We start from the raw sequence: 16,237 nt of genomic DNA on the forward strand, positions 1-16,237 counted from the left end.
TGGGGACACCCAGGAACCCTCGGGGACACCCAGGGACCCCTTGGGACCCCCAGGGACCTCCCCTTCCACACCCTCCCAGGGCCTGCCCCAGGAACCCCCCTGGAACCCCTCTTCGACCCCACTGTCCTCCCGGAATGACTCCCACAGGACCCCTCTGAGGGTCCCAGGGACATGACCAGGGGACCCTCAGTGTCTCCCCAGGACCCCTTGGGACACCCAGTGACCCCCCCTTCCCCACCCCCCCATGGCCTGCTCCAGGAACCCCTCCTGGACCCCAGTGTCCCCCCTGAATGCCCCCCCCGAATGGGGTCTGTTGAGCGTCTGTGACCAGAGACAGGAGCGGGAGCTTTTCTCTTTATTGAACCGGGAGGGAGGGGCTGTGGTGGGAGGGTGGGGGTCCGCCTGCCCCCAGGCTGGGGGTCCTGCACCACTGGGGGTCCCGGTGCCGTGTTTTGTTTCCCAAACTCGTGCTGGGAGCAGCTGCCCGAGGACATGGACACCTCGGAGGACATGGACACCTCGCTGCCATCCCCCTCCCCGGGCACAGATCCCCAGGAGGGGGCTGTGAGGGGCTGGGGTGTCCCTGCAGCCCCCCGGGGTCACTTCTTGAGCAGCTGTGCCCGGGCCCGGGTGAGTTTCTCGGCCAGGGCGCCGTCGGTGCCGGGGGAGCAGCGGGACAGCACCAGGTTCATCTCGGCCTCGCTCTTGTGCTCCATGGCCGCCTCGGCCGCCTGCTCCAGGTCCCTGGGGGGCACCCACAGCGTGGGCACAGGGCGGGGGCAGCCCCCCACAGCCCCCCAGAGCCCCCACAGCCCGGGTCACCAACCCCCGTGGGGGGCACACGGCTCACGGTGCCCCCACAGCCGCCCCCGAGAGCCCCAAACCCCCGGTGCTGCTGCACGAGGGACCCCCGCCCTGTGTGACCCCACGGCCCCCCCAGGGGCCCCCGAACTCACCCCACGAGGACAAAGGCCTTGACCCGCTGCTCGGGGGGCACCCGGGGGGCGTATTTGCGGGCCTCGTACCGGTTGTGGTGCTTCACCGCCACCTCCACGAAGGGCTGGGGGGCACAGGGAGCAGGGGTTGGAGTCAGGAAGGAGGAGGGTGGGAGGGCACTGGGGGGGTGCCTGGTGCCCCCCCCCCCCCCCAAGCAGGAAAAGCTCTCACCAGGTACCCGATGGGCGACTTCTTGCTCTTGGAGAACTTCTCCATCTCCTCCCAGTCCCCCCGCGTGGCCAAGGCGCTGATCTTCAGCCACCAGTACCTGGGCACGGGGGTCAGGGGGCTCATGGAGCTGAGAGCCCCCTCCCCAGCCCCCAGCCCCCCTGCCCAGCCCCCCCCCCCCAGCCCCCCCCACCTCTTGTCGGGGATCTTGAACTCCCGGTAGAGCTGCTCTGCCCGCTTGTGGTGCCCGTCCAGGATGAGGGTGGACACGGTGTCGTGCAGGGACAGGTCCAGGTAGGGCTTGTCAAAGTCCTCCTGCAGGTGCCGCTGCAGCCGCAGCAGCTTGATCTGCTCCTCGGTGGCCTGGGACACAGCAGTGACCCTGCCTTGGGATCCCTGTCCTGGCCTTGGGATCCCTGTCCCAGCCTTGGGATCCCTGTCCCGGCCTTGGGATCCCTGTCCCGGCCTTGGGATCCCTGTCCCAGCCTTGGGATCCCTGTCCCGGCCTTGGGATCCCTGGCCTGGCCTTGGGATCCCTGTCCCGGCCTTGGGATCCCTGGCCTGGCCTTGGGATCCCTGTCCCGCCCTTGGGATCCCTGTCCCGCCCTTGGGATCCCCATCCTGGCCTCAGGGTCCCTGTCCCAGCCTTGGGATCCCTGTCCCGGCCTTGGGATCCCCGTCCTGGCCTCAGGGTCCCTGTCCCAGCCTTGGGACCCCTGTCCCGGCCTTGGGATCCCTGTCCTGGCCTTGGGATCCCCATCCCAGCCTCGATGTTCCTAGCCCAGCCCAGAGGTCCCCATCCCAGCCCTGGGATCATCCCAACACCAGGATCCCCATCCCAGCCCCAGGATCCCCATCCCAGCCCCGGGATCCCCATCCCAGCCCTGGGATCCCCATCCCAGCCCTGAGATCCCTATCTAAGCCCTGGGATCCCCAATCCAGCCCCGGGATCATGCCAGTCCCCAGGATCCCTGTCCCAGTCTCAGGATCCCCATTCCAGCCCCAGGGTCCCATCCCAGCCCGGGGGTCCCTGTCCCAGTCTCAGGATCCCCATTCCAGCTCTAGGGTCCCATCCCAGCCCCAGGGTCCCATCCCAGCTCCAGGGTCCCATCCCAGCCCCGGGGTCCCATCCCAGCCCCAGGGTCCCGTCCCAGCCCCTCACCTTGGCAGCGAAGTCGTTCCTGGCCTTGTTGAACTCGTCCAGGGCATTCTGCAGGGCCCCCACCCGGCCCTCGATCCGCTGGGACACAGCAGGGACGTGTCACCCCCACACAGGGACAGGGACACAGCAGAGGGATGGCAGGGAGCACACTGGGACCCCGACTCCCCGGGTGGGCCCCTCACCTTCTCGCTGTAGCTGGAGTGCACGTGGAAGTTGCCCAGCTCCTGGTGGTTGTCGTCCTGGTTGTACAGATCCTTCAGCGTGTCCCGCTCCTGGTGCCGGCAGAACTGGGGGCACGGGGGGTCAGGGGTGGGGGGGCACCCGGGGGGGCATGGGAGGGCAGGGGGTCAGAGGGGGGGTCTCTCTGCCCTCACCTGCCTGTACAGGCTCAGGGGGGGTCAGGGGGGTCTCTCTGCCCTCACCTGCCTGTACAGGCTCAGGGCCACGGGCTGGTTCTGCAGCGTCATGAAAAAGGTGCCGCGGTTCAGCTCGTTCTTGAGGTGCAGCACGACCGTGTAAACTGGGGGGGACAGCAGGGGTTGGGTTTGGTTTTTATGCACCCCCTGACACCCCGTGGGCCCCTTGACACCCCCCCAGGACCCCAAAACGCTCCCAAGGCCTCCCCCAACCCACCCACCCCTCCCCAGCCCCTCCACTGTGCCCCCCCCACCTAGGTCGGTGTTCCCAGTCTCGATGGCCTCCCCAGCCCCTCATTGTCCCCCTCCTCACCCAGACCCACATCCCCACTCTCGATGGCCCCCCCAGCCCCTGCTGTCCCCCCATTGTCCCCCTCACCCAGGTCGGTGTCCCCACTCTCAATGGCTCCCCCAGTCCCCATTGTCCCCCTCACCCAGGTCAGTGTCCCCACTCTCGATGGCCCCCCCAGCCCCTGCTGTCCCCCTCACCCAGGTCGGTGTCCCCACTCTCGATGGCCCCCCCAGCCCCTGCTGTCCCCCTCACCCAGGTCGGTGTCCCCACTCTCGATGGCCCCCCCAGCCCCTGCTGTCCCCCTCACCCAGGTCGGTGTCCCCACTCTCGATGGCCTTCCCCAGGGCCAGTTTGCTCCGTTTCATCTTCAGCAGCAGCGGGACCTGTTCCCCGGAGCGCGGCTCATACTCCAGGAGCTGGGGGGGCAGGGGAGGGTCACTGGGTGCCCCCCCGTCCCCACTGTCCCCTCCCCTGTCCCAGAGCCCACCTTGATGGCCAGCTCGGCCCGGCCGCAGTCGTAGGCGCGCGTGGCGATCTCGGAGTAGGAGATCCCGGGGGTGTCCCCCAGCTTCTGGTTGATGGCCTGGGCCACCTCCTCGTCCGACTTGTCCTTCTGCTGCACCTGTGGAGGCCCCACAGGGTGTGCCCCGGTGTCCCCCCCGCCGGCAGGGCCCCCCGGCACAGCCCCCTCACCTTGGAGCAGGCCCAGTGCGCCAGGATGCGGCTCACGCCCTGGATCTCCGGGAGCCGCAGGAACTCGCAGATCCGGATGGCCAAGGGGTACAGGCGGCGCAGCACCAGCCTGGGGCACGGGGGCACGGGGGGGGCACACGGAGGGCACGAGGAGCTGAGGAGCTCGGATGGGCTTGGGGGGCCCCCAAGTGCTTGGAGCTGCTCAGCCCCCAGATATGGGGATTGTGGGATGGGGACTGTGGGATGGGGGAACTTGGGAGGGGGGAACTTGGGAGGGGGCCCCTCACCTGTCCAGCAGGACCTCGATGGTGAGTTGTTTGTACCTGTGGGGATGGTCAAGGGAAATGGGGGATCACAAACCCCTCGGAGCTCAGGCAAGGAGCACCAGGCACTTCCCAGGCTCTGGGAGCTTCCCTGCTTTGGGATGGGGCACCTGTGCCAGGTGTGGTGAGTGTGGGGGTCTCAGCCATGACCCTTCCATGATTCCCAGGAGTGGTGAGTGTGGGGGGTCTCAGCCATGACCCTTCCATGATTCCCAGGAGTGGTGAGTGTGGGGGGTCTCAGCCATGACCCTTCCATGATTCCCAGGAGTGGTGAGTGTGGGGGTCTCAGCCATGACCCTTCCATGATTCCCAGGTGTGATGAGTGGGGGGGGGTCTCAGCCATGACCTTTCCATGATTCCCAGGAGTGTCCCAGCCCTGCAGCCCCGGCACTGAGGGGCTCCATCCCCCCTGGAGAGGCCCCCCAGCCCCGATCCCACCCTGGATGCCATCCCAGCCCCCCAGCTGTGGATACTGGGTGAAGGTGAGCGGGATGCCGATCTGGTAGTCCCGGATGGCGTTGAGGACCCGCAGGTCCTGGCACATCCGCACGAAGCCCTCCGGGGGGAACTTGTCGAGGAAGCACTTCCCGAAGGAAGCTGCCTGTGGGATCAGGTGTGAGGGGGGAGGGAGGGAGGATCTTGGGCCTCCCCCTGCTCCCCCTCGCCCTGGCTCACCCTCAGCAGCGATTTCTGGGTGTGGGGCTCGTGCTCGTAGCCCGCGGCCTCGATGCACTGGCCCACGGCCTCGGGGAGCAGCTGCTGCTCCCGGATCTCCCGCAGGTACTCGTCGGCCTTCTGGCTCTCCTTCTGCAGGGATGGGGCAGGGGGACCCCGGGAATGGGGGACACAGAGCTCAGGATGGACCCCGGGAATGGGGGACCCCCGGGAATGGGGGACCCCCAAGAATGGGGGACATAGAGTGCTCAGGATGGACCCGGGGAATGGGGGACACAGAGCTCAGGATGGACCCCTGGGAATGGGAGACCCCCAAGAATGGGGACATAGAGTGCTCAGGATGGACCCCTGGGAATAGGGGATAGAGATCAGCTCAGGATGGACCCTCGGGAGTGGGGGACCCCCAAGAATGGGGGACATAGAGTGCTCAGGATGGACCCCGGGAATGGGGGACACGGAGCTCAGAATGGATGTCTGGGAAGAGGAACATGGAGTGCTCGGGATGGACCCCTGGGAATGGAGGACCTTGGGAACGGGAGACACAGAATGCTCAGGATGGAGCCCTGGGAATGGTGGACACACAGCTCAGGATGGACCCTTGGGAATGGGAGACTCCCTGGAATGGGGGACACAGAGTTCGGCATGGACCCCCAGATATGGGAGACCCCCAGGAATGGGGACACAAAGCTCAGGATGGCCCCCCGGGATGCCCCCTCTCCCACCCCAGAAGGGGGGATGTACCTCGTACTCCTTCTGTGCCTCCAGCAGCAGAGCCCCCGGGGCCATGGAGGCAATCCGGAAGATTTCCTGGCTGGCCTCTGTGGGAATTGGGGTCAAACACACCTGAGGGGGTGCTCTGGACCAGGGGTGTCACCTCCCTGTGTGCAGCACCACCCTGGCACAGGGACTGTGGAATGGGGTGGGTGGGAAAGGACCTCAAATCCCATCCAGTGCCACCCCCTGCCATGAGCAGGGACACCTCCCATGACCCCAGGTTGCTCCAAGCCCCGTCCAACCCGGCCCTGGACACTCCCAGGGATGGGGCAGCCACATCCCAGGTGCCCAGCAGGGATGTCCCACCCCCCCCCTCACCTGGGATCTCGTGCAGGAACTCGTGGGAGGTGCGGGACAGGATCCGGACCCCGTCCAGCTCGGGCACCAGGTGGGAATCCTCATCCAGGACAAAGCTGTGCTCCTGCTAAGGGCTGGGGGGACACGGCTCCGGGGGCAGCCCCAATCCCCCCACTGCCGAGGGCACCACGGGGCTGGGGGGGCTCACAGGGGAGGGTCCTTCCTCCCCTTCTCCCTGCCAGGGTGGGGCCAGGTATCCTGCAAATACCTGTCTCTGGGACAGCGGGAGGAAGGACCTGGGAGGGAATGGGGGGACTGGGAGCATCCCATGGGACAGGGAAAGGGCCTGGGAGCGACTGTGGGGGCTGCAGAGCGCTTGGGGGGGGCAGGAATCCCCCACCCACCCTGGGCAGGGCCAGTGCTCCCACCACAGGGAGTGGGACCCCCGGAACAGAGGGGGCTGGGAGGGGTTGGGAGGGGCCAGGGGGGCTTTGCTGCTCCCCAGGGGCAGGAGGGGAGGGGGGATCCCAACAGCACACGGGCAGTGCCCTGTGCCCACCCTGGGGGGCTCCGGGGGGACCCCCGGGGACAGCAGTGACGGGGACAGAGGCAGGAGTTTGGGCTGGGCTTTTGGGAACACCCCCGGCCCCTCTTCCCAAAGGATACCGGATGCACTCCGAGGAATTGCCCACCACCATGAGCTGCCTCTCCCAGGCCACCACCACGGCTCGCTGCCGGCTGCGGGGCCGCGTGCACCTGCGGGACCCCCACCCTCAACCACGGCCCTGCCCCCCAGGGCACCCCCACCCTCAACCACGGCCCTGCCCCCCAGGGCACCCCCACCCCTTAGCCATGGCCCTGCCCCCCAGGGCACCCCCACCCTTAACCACGGCCCTGCACCCCAGGGGACCCCCACCCCTTAGCCACGGCCCTGTACCCACAGGGCACCCCCACCCTCAACCACGGCCCTGCACCCCCAGGGGACCCCCACCCTCAACCACGGCCCTGCACCCCAGGGGACCCCCACCCCTTAGCCACGGCCCTGTACCCACAGGGCACCCCCACCCTCAACCACGGCCCTGCCCCCCCAGGGGACCCCCACCCCTTAGCCATGGCCCTGCACCCCAGGGCACCCCCACCCTCAACCACGGCCACTGCCCCCAGGGCACCCCCACCCCTTAACCACGGCCCTGCACCCCAGGGGACCCCCACCCCTTAGCCATGGCCCTGCCCCCCAAGGGACCCCCACCCCTTAGCCATGGCCCTGCACCCCCAGGGCACCCCCACCCCTCAACCACGGCCACTGCACCCCCAGGGGACCCCCACCCCTTAGCCATGGCCCCTGCACCCCCAGGGCACCCCCACCCTCAACCACGGCCCTGCACCCCAGGGCTGGGGGGGGCATCAAGGGGTCCCACAGAGCCCAGGGGACCCCCAGCCCTCAACCCCAGCCCCTGCAGCCCCCAAGGCTGAGTGGGGACACTGGGGGGGTCCCACAGAGCCCAGGGGACCCCCACCCCTTAACCACAGCCCCTGCACCCCCAGGGCTGGGGGGGACACTGGGGGGGTCTCACAGAACCCAGGGGACCCCAGGAAAGGCTCGGGGGGTCCCGGGTGGGCACTGCCAGGGGCAGGGGCAGGGCAGGGAGCACCCACTCACCAAACCATCTGCTTGGGGGGGGATCGGACGGTGCTGTTGAACTCACAGAACTTCTCCTGGGGGAGAGAGGGGGGATCAGGGAACACACCTGGACAGGTGGGAAGGGCAGTGTGGGAGCCAGGGATAAACTCAGGTGAAGGATGCTTGAATTTTCATTTGCTTTTAATCAAACTAAACCAAGTCCATTCTAATTCCAACTTAAGGAAATTAACACCCAGAAAAGAATTTTGCTTGGGCAAAGAAAAAATGCCAGATTTCACATTTGGGCTTTACTTTGGTCATAAAATCACTCATTAATTTTTTGCCTGATTATTAAAAATATATCCCCACTGCTGTGGCTCCAGCAATTCAGAGTTGCTACACTCCTGAACTCCCTCCTCAAACCTCCAGCTTGGCCACAGACAGACAATTCTGGTATATAACATGAATCAAATGTTATATATTATACATATACACACGGGCTCCTGCAGCCCTGAGCCCGTGGGGACCCCCAGGGACCCCGTGTGCCCCCCCAGTGCCCCCCCAGCTCACCTTGAGCGTGGCCAGGCCCATCCAGATGTACCCAGAGTCACAGAACAGGGCGAGGAGCCGGTGGTTGAAGGACACAGCCATGTGCAGGAACGGCCCCGCTGAGGGGCTCAGCCCAGGGGGGGTCTGGGCAGGACAGGGGGGACGTGGGGACACGTCCTGGGGTCCCAGAGTGTCCCCCTGGGTGGGAGGGGCTGGGGGAGGGTCAGAGCTGGGGGGCCCTTCCCTCCCACTCAGCCCTGTGGGCAGGATGGGGCACAAATGGGACAGTGGGAGGGAGGAGCTGGGAGAGAGTGTGGAGGGCTGGGAGCATCCCATGGGACAGGGAAGGACCTGGGAGCATCCCATGGGACAGGGAAAGGACCTGGGAGCATCCCATGGGACAGGGAAAGGACCTGGGAGCATCCCATGGGACAGAGAAGTATCTGCCATGGAGTGTGGGGAGCTGGGAGCACCCCATGGGACAGGACAGAGAAGGGAAGGACATGCCATGGAGTGTGGGGAGCTGGGAGCACCCCACGGGACAGGGGAAGGACCTGGGAACAAGTGACAGGGACTGGGAACATCCCATGGAACAGGGGAAGGACCTGGGAGTGAGTGTGGGGGCTGGGAGCATCCCATGGAACACTGGGGACAGGGGAAGGACCTGGGAACATCTCCTGGGACACTGGGACTGGGGAAGGACCTGGCAGCACCCCCTGGGACATTTGGAACAGGGAAAGAACCTGGAGCACCCCCTGGGACACAGGGACAGGGCCCACAGGGACAGGGCCCACAGCCCCCCGTTCCCACATTCCCTCACCACGCTGGAGCAGGAGGTGTTGTCCAGCAGGAAGAGCTCTGGTCCCACAGCCAGGAGCACCACGGTCACCCTGTCCTGGGACAGCACAGCCCAGCACCCCGGGGGCTGCTGCAGCCCTGGGGGGACAGCGTGAGACAGGCACAGGGGGCACAGGGAACACAGGGAGGCACAGGGGGACACAGGGGGGTACAGGGGACACAGAGGGGCACAGGGGGATAGAGGGGGACACAGGGGGACACAGGGGGGTACAGGGGGACACAGGGGGGTACAGGGGGACACAGGGGACACAGAGGGGTACAGGGGGGTACAGGAGGACACAGGGGGCACAGGGGGGTACAGGGGGACATAGAGGGACACAGGAGGACACAGGGGGACACAGGGGGCACAGGGGGCACAGGGGGGCACAGGGGGACACAAGGGGACACAGAGGGACACAGAGGGACACAGGGGGACACAGGGGACACAGGGGGGTACAGGGGACACAGGGGGACACAGAGGGACACGGGGACACAGAGGGACACAGGGGACACAGGGGGACACAGGGGGACATAGAGGGACACAGGAGGACACAGGGGGACACAGGGGGACATAGAGGGACACAGGAGGACACAGAGGGACACAGGGGGACACAGGGGGACACAGAGGGACACAGGGGACACAGGGGGACACAGGGGGACATAGAGGGACACAGGGGACACAGGGGACACAGGGGACACAGGGGACACAGGGGGACACAGGGGGACATAGAGGGACACAGGAGGACACAGGGGGGCACAGGGGGACACAGAAAGACACAAGGGACACAGGGGACACAGGGGAGCAGAGGGGGGCACAGGTGGTCACAGGGACACCCACCAGGCACCTCGGGCAGGCGGCGCAGCTTGAGGTCGTCGATGTTGGTGGCCAGGGAGAAGCGGAAGGCCCCGGTCAGGATGGCCACGCCCGTCCCGAACTCCGTGTGGAACACCTGAGCCTCCAGCACGTGGTTCTGCAGCACCTCCTGCACCCAGAGATGGCAGGGGGGCACTGGGGGCACTGGGGGGGCCCAGCTCACTGAGCCAGCACGGAGGGGACTGTCCTGGCCTCAGGAGCCACAGGGACAGATCCATCCCAGTGCACTCCCGAGGGCTGGGAGAGCCCCTCACTCGATTCCATGTCCCCCAAAGCCCACCCTGGGCATCTCACAAGGGCCTGGAGCGACAGGACAAGGGGGAATGGCTTCCCACTGGAAAACGGGAGGTTTGGGTGGGATACTGGGAGGGAATTCCTGGCTCTGAGGGTGGGGAGGCCCTGGCACAGGCTGCCCAGAGAAGCTGTGGCTGCCCCTGGATCCCTGGAAGTGTCCAAGGCCAGGCTGGACGGGGCTTGGAGCAGCCTGGTCTATGGAAGGTGTCCCTGCCCATGGCAGGGGGTGGGATCGTTGGGATCTGAGGTGCCCTCCCCCAGCCCCCCGTGCCCCCAGCCCCTCACGTTTCCCATGCTGAAGTGCCGTTTGAACTCGCAGAACAGGTTGTAGACCAGCACAGTCCCGTCCTCCTGGATGCACAGCAGGTCCTCCCCCGCCGTCCAGCCCAGGTGCACCAGGCGGCCGCTCTTCCACTGGGGAACGGTGGGAACGGGGTGGGAATGGGGTGGGAATGGGGTGGGAATGGTCACCCCGGGGTGCCCCAGACAGCCCAGAGCCAGGGCAGCCCTCCAGGGACACACGAGAGGCCACGGCTGAGGCTGAGCTCTGACTCCTTCTCCAGAGCCTGGAGACCTCACCTGGAGGTCCAACACCTCCTCCAAAGGTCTGACACCTACTCCAAAGGTCTGACACCGCCTCCAAAGGTCCAACACCTCCTCCAAAGGTCTGACACCTACTCCAAAGGTCTGACACCGCCTCCAAAGGTCTGGTACCTCACCTGCCCTGGCACTGCTCCCTGTCCCTCCACTGCCCCGTGTCCACCCCAGCCCCGGGCAGAGGGAAAGGAGGATGCTCCTGCTGCTCCAACTCCCAGCCCATCCTCTTCTCCCAGTCCTGGGCAGCAGGGAGAGAGGGATGTTCCTGCTGCTCTGATCCTGCTGCTCTGATCCTGCTGCTCCAATCCCGTCCCACCCTTTTCTCCCAGCCCAAATCAGGGAGGAAGAGAAGATGCTCCTGCTGCTCCAACTCTGCTCCAACCTCAGCCCACCCTCTTCTCTCATCCCTGGGCAGCTCCTTCCTCCCCTTGCACCCCCACCCCTCCCATCCCCGGTGCCCCCGAGGGGTCTGTCCCTGCCCCCATCCCTGTCCCCCAGAGGGGGTCCCAGCCCCCCAGCTCACCGGGACACTGGCCAGGAGCAGCCCCGAGGCCGAGTAGATCTCCAGGAGCGGGCGGGAGCTGGGGGCCTTGTCCCTCCGGGAATTCCTCAGCAGGGCTGGGGGGGACAGTCCATCAGCAAAGCTGGGGGTGCTCAGGGGGTCCGGGGGGGGGGGCTGCACCCACCTATGGGCCCCCCGTACGGGGCAGCGGCCACCACACAGTCCCGCAGGTCCTCCCGCAGCCCCCATTCCATGGAGTACAGCTCCAGCTTCCTGCAGGACACCCGGACAGAGGGATGGAGAGACGGACGGATGGACAGGCGGAGGGATGGGGGGGCAGGGACGGTGCCCACCCCCCAGCCAGCCCTGGGACCCCCGACAGGCCCCGGGAGCTCCCAGATCAGCCCCAAGACCCACGGACACCCTGGGATCCCCCAGCTGGACACAGGACCCCCAGCGACCCCCGGGACCCCCCCAGCCAGCCCCGGGACGCCCCGAACCACCCTCCCAGCCCCGAGACCCCCTCCCGGCCAGCCCCAACACCCCTACCCTGGGACCGCCTGAGCACCCCCAAGATCCCCCAGACAGCCCATCCCATCCCATCCGCCCCGGGACCCCCCAACCACCCCCAGCACCGCCTTCCCAAAACCCACGGCCATGCCGGGACCCTTCCGAGCAGCCGCAAGACCCTCCAGACACCTCGGAGATCCCCCTCCCAATCCCAGGACTCCCCCCAACATCCCCGGGACCCCCCGAGCATCCCCCCCGGGACAGCCCGCCCAGCCCCGGAACGCCTCCCAACACCGCCGGGACCCCCGAGCATCCCTGGGACCCCCCTCCCAGCCCGCCCGAACACCCATGGCCACGCCGGGACCCCGCTCCCACCCAGCCCCGGCACTCCCGACCGGCCCCGGCACTCCCACCCAGCCCCGGCACTCCCACCCAGCCCCGGCACTCCCGACCGGCCCCGGCACTCCCGAGCGGCCCCGGTTCGGGCAGCACTGCCCCCGCCGTCTCTCACCGGTAAAAGGCCTCCTCGCCCAGCGGGTACCAGTTGGCCGTGTAACAGTCCATGGTGCGGCCGGGACGGGGGAAGGGGACGGGGATCGGGGGGATCGGGATCGGGGGGGGATCAGGATCGGGATCGGGACCGGGATCGGGACCGGGCGGTCCCGGCGCTTCCCTCCCAAAGCCACGCCCCTCACGTGATGCCGTGACGCCGGGCTGGCCGGCGCCATCTTGAGTGAGGGCACTGAGAGGAAGCCAGACGGGAACCGCCGCCATCTTGGGTGAGGGCACTGGGAGGGGGGGAAAAGGGAACCGCCGCCATCTTGAGTGAGGGCACTGGGAGGGGGGAAAGGGGAACCGCCGCCATCTTGAGTGAGGGCATGGGCACCCACACCCATCTGGGTCTGGGGTGTCCCCTGACCCCCAAAATGTCTGTCCCGTGTCCCCCAGTGTCCCCTGCCTATCCCTCAAGATGTCCTATATCCCCCAAGATGTCCCCTGACCCCTAAAGTGTCCCGTGTCCTCCAAGATTTCCCCTGTCCCTCAACGTGTCTATTGTCCCCCAATGTGCTCCTTGTCCCCCAAAGTGTCCCCTGTCCCCCAAGGTGTCCCTTGTCCCGCGGGGTGTCCCCCATTCCCCAAGATGCCTCTTGTCACACATGCTGTTCCCACAGGTCTCTCTTTATTTCCCGCTGCTGGAAATCCGGGAAAGGCCCTGACAGCACGTCTGGGCACCGCCAACGCCCCGCAGCCACCCCACACGTGTGTCAGGGCCAGGGCAGGGTGCCAGGGCAGTGCCCTGTGTGCCAGGGCCGGGGGCTGGAGTGCCAAGGTTGGGGGCAGGGGTGCCAGAGCCGTGCCAAGGGTGCCAGGGCTGGGGTGCTGTGGCAGTGTCTCTTGTGCCAGGGCTGGGGTTTGGGTCCTGCTGGTGCCTCTGTGCCGGGGTCGGGTGCCGTGGCAGTGCCGAGTGCCCCAGGCTGGGGTGCCGTGGCAGTGCCTCATGTCCCGGGGTCACAGGGACGGCACAGTCAGTGCTGCCGTGCTGGGGCTGCAGTTCGGGTGCCACAGCAGTGCCACACGTGCCAGGGTTGGGGTGCTATGGTAGGGCTTTGTGTGTCGAGCCTGGAGTGCCGTGGTGGTGCCTCACGTCCTGGAGCTGGGGTGCCGTGGCAGCACTTCACATGCTGGGGCTGGGTCTGGGTGCCCTGGCAGTGCCACAGGGGCCAGGGTCGGGGTGCCATGGCAGTGCCTCACATCCTGGGGGCACATGTGGGTGTTGCTGTGCTGGGGCTGGAGTTGGGGTGCCATGGCAGTGCCTTCTGTCCTGAGTTTGGGGTGCCGTGGTGGTGCCATGGTGGAGCTTCATGTCCCAGAGTTGGGGTGCTGTGGCAGTGCCTCGTGTGCCAAATTTGGGGTGCCGTGGAAGTGCCTCATGTGCCAAGTTTGGGATGCTCTGGTAGTGCTGTGGTGGAGCCCCACGTCCTGGGCTCGGGTGCCACAGCTGTGCCTCATGTGCTGGGGCTGGAGTTTGGGTGCCATGGCAGCGCCACACGTGCCGGGGTTGTGGTGCCATGTCGGTGCTGCCGTGCCAGGGCAGTGCCTCATGTCCCAGGGAGCGCCTCGTGTGCCAGGTTTGGGGTGCCACGGCAGTGCCACGTGTCCCAGGCCCCCTGTGCCACGGCAGTGCCCCCTGTGCCCACGGTGTCCCACCGGCGCTACTCGGCCTTGGCGCCGTCGCGGGCGCCCAGGTCGCAGCGGTAGTGGAAGATCTGGAAGTGCAGGATGGTGCCCAGCAGGGAGGGGCTGGAGGCGCCCACCCTGCGGAATCCCTGCCCCTCGTAGAGCCGCTGGGCCGCCACCTGCACCATGGAGGTGCTGAGCACCACGGCGCCGAAGCCGCGGGCGCGGGCGAAGGCCAGCACCTCCCGGCACAGCGCCCGCGCCAGCCCGCGCCCGCGCTGCTCCCGGCTCACCGACATCCGCCGCAGCTCCAGCGCCCCGGGCGCGTCCCGCGAGGGCACCGCGGCCACCATGCCCACCACGGAGCCCCCCACCTCGGCCACCCAGAAGCCGCCGTCGGGCGCCCGCAGGTACGTGCCGGGGATGTCGCACAGGTCGGTGCCCAGCGCGTCGCGCACGTACTCGGCGCTGAGGGAGCGCACGAGCAGCCAGAGCAGCACCAGCGCCAGCCCCACGGCGCCCAGGCCCAGCACCCAGGACCCGCCGCCCGCCCGCGCGCCCACGAACAGCACGAGCAGCGCCAGCCGCACCCGCGCCGAGCGCAGCACGTGCCGGAACCCGGCCGGGGCGTGCTCCAGGATCCCGCGGGCAAACAGCGCCCGCACCGCATCCGAGTCCTGCTCCCGGAACGGCCGGATCCGGAACGACGCCATGGCACCTGCGGGGGCACAGCGGGGTCAGGGAGGGGGCAGGCATGGGGTCACCTGCAGGGGCACAGCAGGGTTAGCGAGGGGACAGGGATGGGGGCACCTGCGGGGGCACAGGGGTCAGGGAGGGGACAGGGATTGGGCACCAGTGGGGTCAGGGATGGGAAAGGAATGGGGGCACCTGTGGAGTAAGGGATGGGACAGGGATGGGGCACCTGTGGGGCCAGGGATGGGACAGGGATGGGGCACCTGTGGGGTCAGGGATGGGACAGGGATGGGGGCACCTGCACAGGGGTCAGGGATGGGACAGGGATGGGGCACCTGTGGGGTCAGGGATGGGACAGGGATGGGGTAACACAGATCCCAAGGCCAGGATGGCACAGGGCGGTCAGGGCAGTGCCCAGCTCCACAGGGACCCTCGGGATACCCCCAGGTCCCAGTACCAGGGTGCAGCAGGGGATCAGGTCAGTGCCCACCTCCCAGGGCAGTGCCCACCTCCACAGAGACCCCCAGGGTACCCTCAGACCCACTTGTGGGACGGCACAGGGGAACAGGACAGTGCCACGGGGATGGGGACACCTGGGGTACCCCCAGAGCCGTCCCTGGGGTGGCACGGGCGATCAGGGCTGTGCCAGTGCCTCTCCCACCCGGGGGTCCCCTGTGACGTGGGTTGGGGGGGGAGTCCCGAGGGATTCATCCCCCCGCTCCCGGCTGGGAAGGGGGTTTAACTGGGACACCTGGGGGCAGGCAGGGGCTGGGGGGGCCAGATGGAAGGACAGGAGGAGCCGGGGTTGTGTCCCCCCCACCCGGGACCCCAACACTCACCCCACGCCGAGCGGCACAACGAGCCCGGGACAAAGGTGGGCAGCGCTGGGCAGTGGCCTTTGGCCCCAGGGCACAGGGACACGGGGGGGGGGCACGGGGACACGGGGGGGGGGCACAGGGACACGGGAGGGGCACAGGGACACGGGGGGGGGGCACGGGGACACGGGGGGGCACAGGGACACGGGGGGGCACAGGGACACGGGGGGGGGCACGGGGACACGGGGGGGCACAGGGACACGGGGGGGGGCACGGGGACACGGGGGGGGCACAGGGACACGGGGGGGGGCACGGGGACACGGGGGGGGCACGGGGACAGACCGCCTGCGGGGCTGCTCAGGGCGGGGGGGGCTCAGGTCCCCGCGCATGGGGAAGAGGAACAGCCCCACCCTGCCCCGGGGAAGAGATTGAGGGTCCCCAAACAGCCCCAAACCCCGCGGGGGTCGGGGTCACACCCCCTTACCCCCCGTCCCACCCCCGCCCGGGGTCCCGGCACCCCCCACTCCCCAAAATTCCCCCTCGCCCCCCCCACCTGCTGCTCCCGGCGCGGTCGCTCCTCAAAGCGGGGTCGCGGCTCTGCAGCTCCTCGGGGCGAACTGGGGGGTCCTCACAGGGCCGGGGGGTCGGGTCACCCCCCCGCACGGCCCGGGGGGTCTCTGGGAGGGGTCTTTGTCTCCCGCAGCCCCCGCACCGGCCTGTGCGGCCGCTCCCGCGGAGGTGCGGGGTGCGCTCAGCCCATCGCCCCGCAGCGCTGGGGGCGGCTCGCTCCGCTCGGGGGGCGGGTCTCTCTCAGTTCTGGGGGGTCTCCGGTGGCAGCACGGGGGGGTTCCCCCTCATTCAGCCCGTTCCCAGGCCCACAGAGGCTCCGGCGGCGCGGGGAGCGCAGGCGCGGGTGGGAAGTGCCGCCGCCGCCGGGGGGGGATGATGCCATAAACCGATCCCGGGAAGGT

General features: G+C 68.1%; 2 protein-coding genes and 1 long non-coding RNA gene across 4 annotated transcripts; 1 reads left to right on the forward strand and 2 right to left on the reverse strand.

Moving 5' to 3' along the window:
• Positions 1–324: 324 nt before the first annotated feature.
• On the reverse strand, positions 325–12,273 carry VPS16 (VPS16 core subunit of CORVET and HOPS complexes). Its single transcript, XM_051774837.1, has 24 exons — positions 12,092–12,273; positions 11,255–11,343; positions 11,092–11,186; positions 10,257–10,385; positions 9,642–9,786; positions 8,787–8,902; positions 7,988–8,110; positions 7,457–7,512; positions 6,463–6,552; positions 5,818–5,912; positions 5,467–5,543; positions 4,726–4,857; positions 4,524–4,651; positions 4,015–4,050; positions 3,728–3,836; positions 3,522–3,656; positions 3,342–3,450; positions 2,749–2,846; positions 2,509–2,613; positions 2,327–2,404; positions 1,358–1,527; positions 1,168–1,264; positions 957–1,060; positions 325–744 (listed from the first exon to the last, which is right to left on the reverse strand). The coding sequence occupies exons 1-24, from the start codon at positions 12,142–12,144 to the stop codon at positions 600–602; spliced, it is 2,514 nt and encodes an 837-aa protein (XP_051630797.1). The 5' UTR covers positions 12,145–12,273; the 3' UTR covers positions 325–599.
• On the forward strand, positions 4,153–4,544 carry LOC127464520 (uncharacterized). Its single transcript, XR_007901418.1, has 3 exons — positions 4,153–4,226; positions 4,277–4,363; positions 4,414–4,544. It is a non-coding gene; the product is annotated as an uncharacterized LOC127464520 (long non-coding RNA).
• Positions 12,274–12,743: 470 nt separating the features above from the next.
• LOC127464516 (N-acetyltransferase 8-like) lies at positions 12,744–16,186 on the reverse strand. 2 transcript variants are annotated; one of them, XM_051774847.1, is made up of 2 exons: positions 15,820–16,186; positions 12,744–14,476 (listed from the first exon to the last, which is right to left on the reverse strand). In XM_051774847.1, exon 2 carries the CDS (start codon positions 14,469–14,471, stop codon positions 13,794–13,796), a length of 678 nt encoding a protein of 225 aa, XP_051630807.1. In that variant the 5' UTR covers positions 14,472–14,476; positions 15,820–16,186; the 3' UTR covers positions 12,744–13,793. The 2 variants fall into 2 exon arrangements, with proteins under 2 accessions (XP_051630807.1, XP_051630808.1); XM_051774848.1 differs by lacking the exon at positions 15,820–16,186 and adding an exon at positions 15,291–15,383.
• Positions 16,187–16,237: the final 51 nt, after the last annotated feature.

This window comes from Manacus candei, unplaced genomic scaffold (genome assembly GCF_025592945.1).
Source record: "Manacus candei isolate 608988 ecotype Guabito, Panama unplaced genomic scaffold, ASM2559294v1 h1tg000230l, whole genome shotgun sequence".
Lineage (NCBI taxonomy): Eukaryota > Metazoa > Chordata > Aves > Passeriformes > Pipridae > Manacus > Manacus candei.